The 13,382-nt window shown below is 43.0% G+C and overlaps 1 protein-coding gene across 2 annotated transcripts in view; it reads left to right on the forward strand.

The window, feature by feature from the left end:
* The window catches only part of LOC132392507 (dipeptidyl peptidase 4-like), a 206,413-nt gene that overhangs the window by 160,956 nt on the left and 32,075 nt on the right, over positions 1-13,382 (forward strand). For both annotated transcript variants that reach the window (XM_059966451.1, XM_059966452.1), the window contains 3 exons: positions 263-387; positions 472-519; positions 8,328-8,426. In XM_059966451.1, coding sequence (XP_059822434.1) covers positions 263-387; positions 472-519; positions 8,328-8,426 — 272 coding nt within the window. The remainder of the gene's footprint in view (positions 1-262; positions 388-471; positions 520-8,327; positions 8,427-13,382) is intronic.

Genomic DNA, 13,382 nt, shown 5'->3' on the forward strand with positions numbered 1-13,382 from the left:
ATGAGAAGAGAAATGAATGTTGATCTTGTCACAGTCTTTACAGTCTGTGAATGAGCAAAAGAAGTGTTGTGTTCATTAGGTTTATGTAATGCTATCTTTCTCTTTTAAAGTTTGGCATGTTCCAGTTTTCCAATCATCTGATGCTAAATTCAGGATCTAATCAATACATAGAGGACACGACGAATTTCACAGCAACTCTTTAAGTAAACTTGCACAAAGTCTATTTCAGTCTGGTATTTAGGTTATTTTTTCTCTCCTACAGAATTGAAGTTGGAAAAGATAATCCAAAACAACAGTGTATTACCTGTGAACTGATGAAAGATCGCTGTCAGTACTATTCTGCATACTTCAGCAAGAAAGGAAAGTATTACAAACTGTTTTGTTATGGTAAGTGCATCAAAGATGTTAATTCTTTCAAACCAAAGATAGATAATTACCATCAACTTACTACCTGACCTTTGTTCTGTGCAGGTCCTGGAATGCCTATTTTTGGTATTTACAATACTGCCAATCATACAGGTAATCACAAATATGTTAATTTTCATATGAATTACAGTGGTACAAAAGCTGGATTATTCAAGTTGTCGAACACTACAACTCAAAACAAGCCCATCAAGTCTGCTGAACCATTAATCTGCCTAGTCCCATCGACCTGGTCCCAGACCATAGCCCTCCCTAACCCTCCCATCTCTGTATTTAGTGTTGAAATCAAACCCACATCCACCACTTGCGATGGCACCGTGTGCCATACTTTCACCACCCTCTGAATGAAGAATCTCCTCCTTGTGTTTCCCTTAACCATATTCATCAGCCTCCAGTCAGTGAGGCTACCATCTACTTTTGGCTGTTCCTGTAAAACTCATATCTAATCAACTTACTACCTCATCTTGAATGCAGTTGTGTTATCAGGGACACTGGAGGTTTCACTGCCTTCCTGCGTCCTGCAAGCTGAGCATTCCACTATCCTGCCCTGCTTCACCACTGCTCTAAATGTGCAATAAGAAAGAAAGAATAAATAAAAAGAAAAATCTACCTACAGCCTATGCATTTCCTTGCTGAAGCCTCAATGAGCCTCAACTCCCCACTCACATAATTGCCACTCTGCCTAAACCTAACATCTTTATATTAGACCTTCCCAAGTACCTAATTATGCACAATCCAATCTCTAATCAGGAACTGTGGCTCTCAAAAGGTGTTGACTGCCCTGCTTGCTTCTTTTAAACTCTCATTAATGGATATTGTTATGAGATTACAGTCAACAACAATCATGAACAATTGAAAGATAAGTCACCTTGGACAAACAGGGTATGTGCAGAATGTGTGGATCATTCATAGCTAATTTGGTGCAAGATTCCACAAGATTCCAGCTGCCCACTTCACGTCTGTATAGCAGTACACCTAAATGTTCAATTGCAATGTACAGATTTGTGAATGTTTGGTTTTCTTTGTACTAAGTTGCAAAAGTCTGCAGAGGATAATTCGGCAATACTAGAGGACAGTTTCCTGATTCATTCTGCCACTTACACCAGCAGTTCACAGCTCTCTGTCGTAGTTGTGAGCCATGGACATTGTCCATGACATCAAATGAACAGAAGCCAGAATGATAAGGCCACGCTGGTGGCAAAAGCAACGAAGGAAAAGAAGACCTTTAACCAGGAATCCAGATCTGCTTAGGGTATTCAGGTAGCATTATCTCCAATCAGGACCTCAGTGTAAAGTGATTCCTCTAATCCCATAATGATGTCCTCCGTGAATTAAACCAGGTATGACAGAGACAATTTTAACCTCACAACATAATAAAGTCCGGATTAAGACGGGCTATTAAGGTGCCAGAGTTGTGAATTTCTGGATATCAAGTTCTTCCCTGGCTGGAGCTGGAGATATTTTAAAACAATCATTTTGCTGCCCATGGTTTCTGTTCATTTGATGTCATGCTATGTGTCAAGGACAATGCCCATGTTCAAGTTCAAATTCATCTTTATTGTCTCTTAATCATACACACATACACTGCTAGGTGAAACAATGTTCCTCCAGACCAAATGCACAACACAGTACGCAGAGTTCATACGTAACAGGGGAAAGTCATAGCAGTCGGGTCACTGGCAATGAGTCTGTTCTGTGACTCAAAGGGAAGAGTTGAGCTGTGGTAATGGGAGACTCATTAGTTATGGGAGTGGACAGGAGGTTACGTGGGCAAGGAAGAGATTCCTGGGTGGCGTGCTGTCTCCCAGGTGCCAGGGTCTGGAACAATAGTGTGTAAAAGGAACAATAGTGTGGACTATTATCTAAATGGGGAGAAGGTTTGAACATCAGAGGTGCAAAGGGACTTAGGAGTCCTTATGCAAGACTCCCAGAAGGTTAATTTCCAGGTTGGACCTGTGGTAAGAAAGGCAAATGCAAAGTTGGCATTTATTTCGAGGGGAATAGAATATAAAAACAAGCAGATAATGCTGAAGCTTCATAAGACACTAGTCAGGCTGCACTTGGAGTATTATCTACAGTTTTGGCCTCTAAATCTCAGAGATGATGTATTGTCATTGGAAAGAGTCGAGAGGAGATTTACGAGGAGAATTCCAGGAGTAAAGGGGTTAATATATGAGAAGTATTTGGCAGTTTTGGTCCTGTACTTCCTGGAATTTAGAAGAATGCGTGGGGATCTCATTGAAACCTACCGAATGTCGAAAGGACTAGGTAGGGTGGAGGTGGAGAGGATGTTTCCAGTGGTGGGGGTGTCCGGAACCAGAAGCCTCGGAGTTGATGGGAAAACTTTTAGAACAAAGATAAGGAGGATTTTTTTTTAAATCAGAGAGTAGTGAATCTATGGAATGCTCTGCCACAGACTGTGTTTTAGGCCAAGAAGGTGGGTATATTTAAGGTGGGTCGACAGTTTCCTGAATAGTCAGGATAGCAAAGGATATGACGAGAAAGCAGGTGTATGGGTTAGAGTGGGATGATAGAATGCGGAGCAGACTCGATGGGCTGAATGGCCTAATTCTGTTCTTATGCCTTCTGGTCTTATCTCGGATCAAGTTCTCAGCATTCTTAAGTGGGAGGTTGAACAGTCAGAGATTGTGGTCCGTGTAGGTACCAGTGACATGGGTAGGATGAATGACGAGGTTCTGCATGGGGAGTTCAGGGAGTTAGGGACAGTTAAAGTGCAGGACCTCCAGGGCTCTGATATCTGGATTGCTCCCTGTGCCACGTGCTAGCGAGGCCAGAACTAGGAAGGTTATGCTTTTGACATGAGGCTAAGGATTTGGCGTGGCAGAGAGGGCATAACATTCTTGGATGATTGGGCTCTCTTCCAGGGAAGATGGGACCCGCACAGAAGGGACGGTTTGCACCCGAACTGGAGGGGGAACTAATATCCCAGCAGGAAGGCTTGTTAATGCTGCACAGTGGGGTTTGTGGTGAACTATGTGCCTGTCGGGACACGCCCCTGCTGACTGCTCCTGTGGCTCCTCCCACAGGCCCCTGTATAAAGGAGACCTGCAGCCTGAAGCTCGGCCTCAGTCTCCAAGACCTTGTATGATAGACACTCACTCCTGGTTCCTTCTTCCAGTCAATAAAAGCCGATATCTCGCCTACGTCTCAGTGTGAGTTATTGATGGTGCATCAGGGTTTAAACGAGAGTTGCAGGTGGATGGGAAACAGAGTGTCAGAACAGTTAATGGAGAGGTTATGGGGACAGATGTTGGTAAGAGCTCAGACAAAGTCAGGAATCAAAAGGTTGAGCATGATGCCACTAGGGCCCTGAGCTGCCGATATTTCAATGCAAGAAGTATTGTACAAAAGGCAGTTGAGCTCAGGGCATGAAACCTAGAATTGTGACATTGAAGCCATTAGTGAGACTTCATTGCAGGAGGAGGCAGGACTGGCAGCCCAATATTCCAGGGTTCCATCGTTTTAGAACTGATAGAGTGGGAATGATTAAAGGCAGGGGGTGGTGTTACTAGTCAGGGAAAATGTCACAGCAGGTAACCATCAGGACAGATTGGAGAACTTGTCTAGTGAGGCATTATGTGTGGAACTGAGAAATCAGAAAGATATGACCATGGTAATGGGGCTATATTACAGAACACCCAACAGTCCGAGGGATTTAGAGGAATACATTTGTAAAGAGATCGCAGACTGTTGTAACAAACATAAGGTCGTTACAGTAGGTGATTTTAACTTTCCAAATGCTGACTGGGAAGCCCACACTGTAAAAGGATCAGATGGGACAGAGTTTGTCAAAGGTGTTCAGAAAAGTTTCCTTCATCAGTACGTAGAAGTCCCAATGGGAGAGCGTGCAGTTCTGGATCTGCTGTTAGGGAATGAGATAGGTCAGGTGATAGAAGTTTGTGTAGTGGAACACTTTGCATCCAGTGACCACAATGCCATTAGTTTCAAAGTAAATATGCAGTAAAGTAGATATGGTCTGTGGGTTGAGATTCTAAATTGGAGAAAGGCCAATCTTGATGGTATTAGAAATGATCAGGCAAGTGTAGATTGGGACAGGCTGTTAGCTGGCAAAGCTGTACTTGGTAAGCAGGAGGCCTTCAAAGCCGAAATTTTGAGAGCAACAAAGCGTGTATGTGCCTGCCAGAGTAAAATGTACAGATTACAAATGTGGTGACCCTTGGTTTTTGAGAGATATTGAGTCCCTGGTTAAGAGGGAAAAAAAGTGCATTGTAGGTATAGGCAAGCAAGAACACATGAGGTGCTTATCGAATATCAGAAATGCAGGAGAACACTTGAGAAAGAAATCAAGAGGGCTAAAAGAAGGCACGAGGTTGCCCTAGCAGACCAGCTGAAGGAGAATCCCAAGGATTCCACAGGTATGTTAAGAACAACGGACATAATTGCTCCTCTGGAAGATCAAGAAGATCTCTGCATAGAGACAAAAGAGATGGGGGAGATCCTAAATGCATCTTTTGCATTTGTATTTACTCAGGGTACAGACACAGAGTCTATCGAAGTAATGCAAAACAGCAACAATTCAATGGACTCTATACAGTTTACAAAGGAGGAGATGTTTGCTGTCTTGAAGCATATTATGGTGGATAAATCCCCGGGGGCTGACACAGTGTTCCCTTGGACCCTGCGGGGGGCTATTGCAGAAATTGCCAGGGTCCTAGTAGAGATACTTAATCATCCTCAGTGACAGCTGAGGTGCTGGAGGAATGGAGGATAGCCAATGTTGTTCTGTTGTTTAAAAAGTCTCTAGACATAAGCCAGAAAATTATAGGCCGGTGAGCCTGACATCAGTTGTGGGAAGGTTATTGAAAGGTATTCCAAGGGACTGGATCTATAAGAATTTGGACAGGCATGGACTGATAAAGGATAGTAAGCGTGGCTTTGTGCATAGTAGGTCATGTCTAATCAAACTTATAGAGTTTTCAAGGAAGTTTCCAGGAAAGCAAATGAAGGCAAGGCAGTGGATGTTGTCTACATGGACTGTAGGAAGGCATTTGACAAGGTCCTCAGGGGAGGTTGGTCAAGAAGGTTCAGTCGCTCAGCATTCAGGATGAGGTAGTAAATTGGCTTTGTGGGAGAAGCCACAGAGAGGTCATAGAGGGCTGTCTCTCTGACTGGAGACCTGTGACTAGTGTTATGCCGTAGAGATCAGTGCTGGGTCCTTTTTGTTTGTCACTGTTACGAACCCCGTAACTGGCTGTCTTACCAGCAAAGGAGTAGCCGTTGAAGTCTGATGATACTATTTTTAACAGCATTTATTAGTGAAAATACACAAAAATAATATCAATGCAAATATACAGATAATATACATCATCAATACTAAACCTAAAAGTGCGGGTATAATAATAATCAATAAGAAATAAGCTCTATCGTTGTCTAGGGGATAATGAATTGTCCGATGGAAATCTAAAGTTCAGTTCAGTTCATACAGGCTGCAGCCATTGTTGATCGCTGTGTTGCAATTGTTGGGGAGAGAGAGAGAAAGAGAAAAACCTGCTGACTTTCCTTGTTACGATCTTGATCCGTATCTGTCCTTTAGCTAGACCGTTCCGTGGAGGACTCGTCACCCAGACAAGGATGGACACACACACACAAGCCCCCCACCGGTGTCATAGCGTTTCTCCTGGTGCGTCTGAGGGGTATTCCCCAGACCCTACTTTTATCCCCACTCACGGGGTCTCAGATGTCAATCAGGTTAGGATGATGCAATCCCTCAACCAGACCACTCTGGTTGCCCCCTGAGGGGTTTCAATGTATAGAACAGTACTCAATACACAGTTCCATCTCCAAGAGACAATAGCAGTAATCTCTCTCTTTGTCAATAGGAGACATTCGACCTTGTGTATTCTGCGTTGTCTATAACAACTGCCTTTGCTGTTATCCTGTGTCTCTCATTACTGACATGCTGTGTATCTCTCTCATTTCCTGGGTATCAGACCCGAAATAATAGCGATTTTGTGATTCTCAAAAAGGGGGGGGGGGGCGACTTTGCTCCCTTCATTCTTAACAGTCACCTACATCAATGATAATGTGGTAAACTGGATCAGCAAGTTTGTAGGTGACACCAAGGTTCAGGCTGTAGTGGACAGTTAGGAAGGCAATCTTGGCTTGCAAAGAGATCTGTATCAGCTGGCATACATAATTTATTTGTGGTTTCCAGCTTAATTTACTATTACTACTCCTAAAAATTTTGTTTCAGATACTTTATCAATTTCAATATCATTTATTCTAAGTTTACTATATGACACAAAAAAATATAGTTCAAGACCCTGAGTCAATGAATGTTTCAGCAGACTGTACGATAATATAGAACATAGAAAACCTACAGCACAGTACAGGCCCTTCAGCCCACAATGCTCTGTCTAACATGTACTTACCTAGGGTTACCCATAGCCCTTTCTTCTTACATTCTGCTGAATGAACACTGGGGGGCAGCACTGACTCCAGTCTTTATGCTGCCCCACGCCACTTCTGAGGGGGCTGACCGACTTCGACGCCTCTCTCTTGTGTGGCTGTAAGCAGGCGACACCACAGCTTGAGGTTTAATCCTCGCTATGGCCGAGGCCTCCAATGCTCCTCTGACACAGGTAGTATTACGATCCACACTAAATCCAGCTCCTGCAGTTTCTCCACCAATAATCAACTCACTGATGGAGTAAACCTGCAGTGCTATAAGTTCTTGATGTCCAGCAGGATCTGGTGATTGTAAAAAAATAAGTTTAGACAGGACAAAAACATCTTTGGTTGACCCCATAGAAGCCGCTGCATCTTACTGGATATTATATCGCTATTGGCGATGAGACCTGGGTGATGGCAGGGTGCTCTGTAGTCTCACAGCTTGGGGGAACAAACTGTTTCCCAACCTAACATCCCTTGACCTAATGCTGTGGTATCTCCTGCCTGATGCTGGGGGTCAGAGATATCGTTGGATGGATGGGAGGGATCATTGACAATGCTAAGACCCCTGTGTATATAAGCACCCCTGATAAATATCTCTAATGGATGGAAGAGAGACCCCAATGATCCTGTTAGCCACCCACACAATACTTTGTCTAGACTTGCAGTTAGACGACTTGCAATTCCAACACCAGATGGTGGTGCAGCTGATTAAACCACTTTCCGTGATGCTCCTGTAAAAATTGCTTCGAATGCTGGGGGTGGAGAATGCACACCATTGATTACAACTATGATGGAAAGCCATTATATAGTAATCTACCTGATTTCTATATTACTATATCTCCTTCTGGTAAACAAAGTCCCTCCACTCACCCCATCTTCCTCTATCCCACACTCTAGCCTTTTACCTCTTCTGCCTATTGCTTTCCCTTGGGTCCCCTCTTCCTTCTCTTTCCCCTATTGTCCACTCTCCTCTCCTATCAGATTCTTTCTTCTTTAGCCCTTGATCTTTCCCACCCACCTGGCTTCACCTATCACCTTCCAACTGTCCTCTTTCCCCTACCCCCACCTTTTTATTCTAGCATCTTCCTCCTTCCTTTACAGTCATGAAGAAGGGTCTCAGCCCAAAATGTCAACTATCTATTCACTCCCACCGATGCTGTCTGACCTGCTGAGTTCCTTCCACATTTTGTGTGTATTGCTTTGGATTTCCAGCATCTGCAGACCTTCTCAATAGTATCTAAAATAACCTCTTTCTATTAGTCCTGGAATGCATTCTACTTTATGTTCTGTGAAATTTTGCCGTTATTATCAAATGTCATATGCATTACTATTTGATGTTTTTATTATTTCAGCTATAATTTTAATCCATCCATCCAGATGTTTTATTTATATCTTAATGTAACTCTGTCTGATAAGGCAAGTATCATTTTGGATCTTTGAAGAACTAAAGACTTTTTTTTATCTTCAAGTGGTAAAAACTCTCGAAGATAATAAAGATTTGGAAGAAAAGCTGAAGGACATTCAGATGCCCACAAAGGTTCTCAAGTCTTTACAATTAGATGGCACAAGTAAGTTAACTTTTAATATTCACATGAAAGGTCTCGATCCAAACCGCTGACTGTCCATTTCCCTCCACAGATGCTGTCTGACCCATTGAGTTCCTTTAGCAGTTTATCTGTTACAGATTCAAAGTTCAAAGTAAATTTGTTATCAAAGTACACACATGTCACCATATACAACCCTGAGATTCCTTTTCCTGCCGGCATACTCAATAAATCCATGATAGAATAATAACCATAATAGAATCAATGAAAGATTACACCAATTTGAAAGTTCAGCAAGTGCAAAAAAGACAACAAACTTGCAAATACAAAAAGAATTAAATAATAATAATAAATAAGTAAACAATAAATAATCCAGGACATGAGATGAAGAGTCCTTGAAAGTGAGTCGGTATGTTGAGTGAACATTTCAGTGATGGAGCAAGTGTAGTTGAGTGAAGTTATCCTCTTTGGTTCAAGAACCTGATGGTTGAGGCATAATAACTGTTCCTGAACCTGGTGGTGTGAGTCCTGAGGCTCCTGTACCTTCTTCCTGATGGCAGCAGTGAGAAGAGAGCATGGTCATCTGCACCAGATGCAGATACTTGTGTGACCTCATTTTATTTACTGTGCAGAAAAGACTAATTGCTATTAAGTTGATATTGGGCTGTTAATATCTTCATGTTACTTATGTGCTGTGTTAAGTAAAACATCGTTATCTCAATGGAGTGATAGTGAGAAATGAATATGTAATTAAATCACTTTGTGTGGGTACAACCCACTGACTACAGATTTTAATAGTTAAAACTAGTCAACAAAGAAATCTCATAAATACCTACTACCTTGTACCTCTTACTCTCCTCCCCCCACTTTTTTACTCTGTCTTCTTATTTCTGTTTCAGTCTTAATGAATGGTTTTGGCCTGAAATGTTGACTGTTTACTCTTTTTCATAGATGCTGCCTGGCCTGCTGAGTTCTTCCAGCATTTTAGAACATAGAACATAGAAATCTACAGCACATTACAGGCCCTTCGGCCCACAATGTTGTACTGACCATGTAACCTACTCTAGAAACTGCCTAGAATTTCCTATTTTTCCTAATTTTCTATTTCCTCTATTTTTCTAAGCTCCATGTACCCATCTAAGAGTCTCTAAGAGGTTGTGTGTATTACTTTCAGGCTAAGGTCATGGTTTGCTGAAAATGTCCCTTGTTAGTATTCTTTGTGATCTGGAAAGTATTGCCTAAATAGCTATTTGAGCTATATTTGATTGTGAAATTGTAATGTGGGAGAGCTGATTCGACGATCCAATGGGTGAAACAGGAGACACAGATTTAAAAATAGCTACTTTAGATGTTTATTTAACTCCTTCTTCGGCTGTCCATTGATTTTCGATGATGACTGTGGCCTGGGCAAGGTTGTATGGAAGACCTGCAGTTTGCCATATTGCAAATCGCCCCTCTCCACGCCACCAATGTTGTCCAAGGGAAGGGCATTAAGACCCATACAGCTTGGTGTTGTCGCAGAACAATGTGTGGTTAAGAGCCTTGCTCAAGGACAAAGCACGCTGCCTCAGTTGAGGCTCGGACTAGTGACCTTCAGATAACTAGACCAAAGCCTTAACCACTTAAAAATGAACTAAACTGGGCGTCTAGCTAAACAAGTATTTGTCAAAGCTGCACAGAACCACTAAGCTGTACATTCAATGACCTTTATATAAATGGATACTCTGCTAAACCTCCCTGATTTATAAAATCCAAGAAGTAAGCATGCTACGAACAGATACTTAACGAAACAAATGCTGGGGTAGGGCAATGTGTCTGCAGTGCTCTTTCTCAGTGGTCCTTCAGTGCTGGTTGTGACTCTCTGCCTGAAGTGGGCCCCGTGGATGGCAGGAAAGAAAGAGAGTGAACCCTTTGCACATGCTACCTTTTATACCCCCAGGGTGCCCGGAACCAGAATTGGGCACTGTTGCGCTTAAGCCAACCAATGGGAAAAGAGCATGGCAGACATTAAATGAATCATTCAGCAGAATGGAGGCGACTTTCGATCAACGTAAGCCATGCCCTCCAGAGGACAAACATATAAAAGAAAGCTGACAGACAGATAGACATACTTTATTGATCCCGAGGGAAATTGGGTTTCGTTACAGTCGCACCAACCAGGAGTAGTGAAGAAATACAGCAATATAAAATCATAAATAATTAAATAATAATAAGTAAATAATGCCAAGTGCAAATTAGTCCAGGACTAGCCTATTGGCTCAGGGTGCCTGACACTCCGAGGGAGGAGTTGTAAAGTTTGATGACCACAGGCAGGAATGACTTCCTATGACACTCGGTGTTGCCTCTCGGTGGAATGAGTCTCTAGCTGAATGTTCTCCTGTTCCTAACCAATACATTATGGAGTGGATGGGAGTCATTGTCCAAGATGGCATGCAACTTGGACAGCATCCTCTTTTCAGACACCACCGTCAGAGAGTCCAGTTCCACCCCCACAACATCACTGGCCTTACGAATGAGTTTGTTGATTCTGTTGGTGTCTGCTACCCTCAGCCTGCTGCCCCAGCACACAACAGCAAACATGATAGCACTGGCCACCACAGATTTATAGAACATCCTCAGCTTTGTCCAGCAGCTGTTAAAGGATCTCAGTCTCCTCAAGAAATAGAGACGGCTCTGACCCTTCTTGTAGACAGCCTCAGTGTTCTTTGACCAGTCCAGTTTATTGTCAATTCGTATCCCCAGGTATTTGTAATCCTCCACCATGTCCACACTGACCCCTTGGATGGAAACAGGGGTCACCAGTGCCTTAGCCCTCCTCAGATCCACCACCAGCTCCTTAGTCTTTTTCACATTAAGCTGCAGATGATTCTGCTCACACCATGTGACAAAGTTTCCCACCATAGTCCTGTACTCAGCCTCATCTCCCTTGTTGATGCATCCAACTATGGCAGAGTCATCAGAAAATTTCTGAAGATGGCAAGACTCTGTGCAGTAGTTGAAGTCCGAGGTGTAGATGGTGAAGAGAAAGGGAGACAGGACAGTCCCCTGTGGAGTCCCAGTGCTGCTGACCACTCTGACACACGTGTTGCAAGTGCACGTGGTCTGCAGGTTAGGTAATCAATAATCCATGACACGAGGGAAGCATCCAACTGCATCACTGTCAGCTTCTCACCCAGCAGAGCAGGGCGGATGGTGTTGAACAAACTGGAGAAGTCAAAAAACATGACCCTCACAGTGCTCACCAGCTTGTCCAGGTGGGCGTAGACACGGTTCAGCAGGTAGACGATGGCATTCTCCACTCCTAGTTGGGGCATGAATAAGCTATGTAGGTGTCATGGTATCACTCTTGACAAAAACCAGTGTTCACATAACTGGACTCAAGTGCAGAGGAATGGCAGACTGTCTGTCATAGAGGTTGCTGACAACAACTCCTCTCAGGAGCAGAGAAACGGCAGAATCCCCATGAAGAGACCAAAGCAAGATGTTAGACATAAAAATACCAACGAAGCACTGGAGACACAACTGAGCAGCACTGAGAGACAAATCATTCTCCCCAGCACACAGTAGGACTCCACTTACAGAGCACAACGAGAATCCCCCTTAAATAATCATAAAATGCAGGAAACACATGCTGGTCACAATTAGTTTGACAAGGTTAAACCAAAAGTACCTGAGCTTAATGGCTCTAACTATTAATAAATACAGGTATTCAAGAAACCCAGAAGCATTTGACGCACCACGTGATGGCAACTCATTCCATATTCTCACTACACTCTGAGTGAAGAGGTTTCCCCTTATGGCCCACTTAAATTCTCACCTTTCACACTTAATCCATGACTAGTTGTAATCCCATCCAACTGCAGTGGAAAAAGCCTGATTGCATTTATCCTATCTATACCCCTCATAATTTTGTATGCCTCTATCAAATCTGCCCTCAACCTTCTACTTTCCAAGGTAAAATGTCCTAACGTATTCAATCTTTGTTTATAGCTCAGGTCCTCCAGTCCCAGAAACATTCTTATAATTTTTTTCTGTACTCTTTCAACCTTATTTACATTCTTCCTGTAGGTAGGTGACCAAAACTACACACAATACTCCAAATTAGGCCTCACCAACGGCTTATAAAGCTTCAACATAATATTTGATCTCCTGTACATAGTACTTTGTTTGTTGAAGGCCAAAGAGCCAAAACCTTTCTTTACAACCCTAACTACCTGTGACGCCTCTTTCTATGACCTATACTCCCAGATTCCTTTGTTCTGCCACACTCCTCAGTGCCCTACCATTCACTGTGTAAGACCTAGCTGGGTTGGTCCTCCCAAAGTGCAATACCTCACACTTGTCTGCACTAAATTCCATCTGCTATTTTTCAGCCCATTTTTGCAGTTAGTCCAGATCCCTCAACAAGTCACGAGAGCCTTCCTCACTGTCTACATGCTGACTCTTGGTGTCGTCAGTAAATTCACTGATCCAGCTAACCACACTATGTTTCATATCATCGATATGGATGACAAACAACAATGGGCCCAGCACCAGTTCCCTGCAATACTCACCAGTCACAGGTCTCCAGTCAGAGAGGCAACATAGCTAATGTCTCATCCAATTTACTACCTTATTTTGAATGCCAAGCGACTGAACCTTCTTTACCAACCTCCCACCTCCCATGTGGGACTTTGCCAAATGCCTTTCTAAAGTCCATGTGCACAACATCCACCACCTTGCCTTCATCCACTTTCTTGGTAACTTCCTTGAAAACTCTATAAGATTGGTTAGATATTGCCTGCCACATAGGAAGCCATGCTGACTATCATTAAACAGTCTGCGTCTTTCCAAATACTTATATGTCCGGTCCCTCAGAATACCTTTGAATAACTTTCCCGCTACTGATGTCAGGCCCACCGACCTATAAGAGGATATAACTAGTTAGACAAAGTCTAATTCTGTGAACATTTGAGGGCTGATTCCTGTCCCATAATCACA

The sequence above is a fragment of the Hypanus sabinus genome, chromosome 4, assembly GCF_030144855.1.
Source record: "Hypanus sabinus isolate sHypSab1 chromosome 4, sHypSab1.hap1, whole genome shotgun sequence".
Lineage (NCBI taxonomy): Eukaryota > Metazoa > Chordata > Chondrichthyes > Myliobatiformes > Dasyatidae > Hypanus > Hypanus sabinus.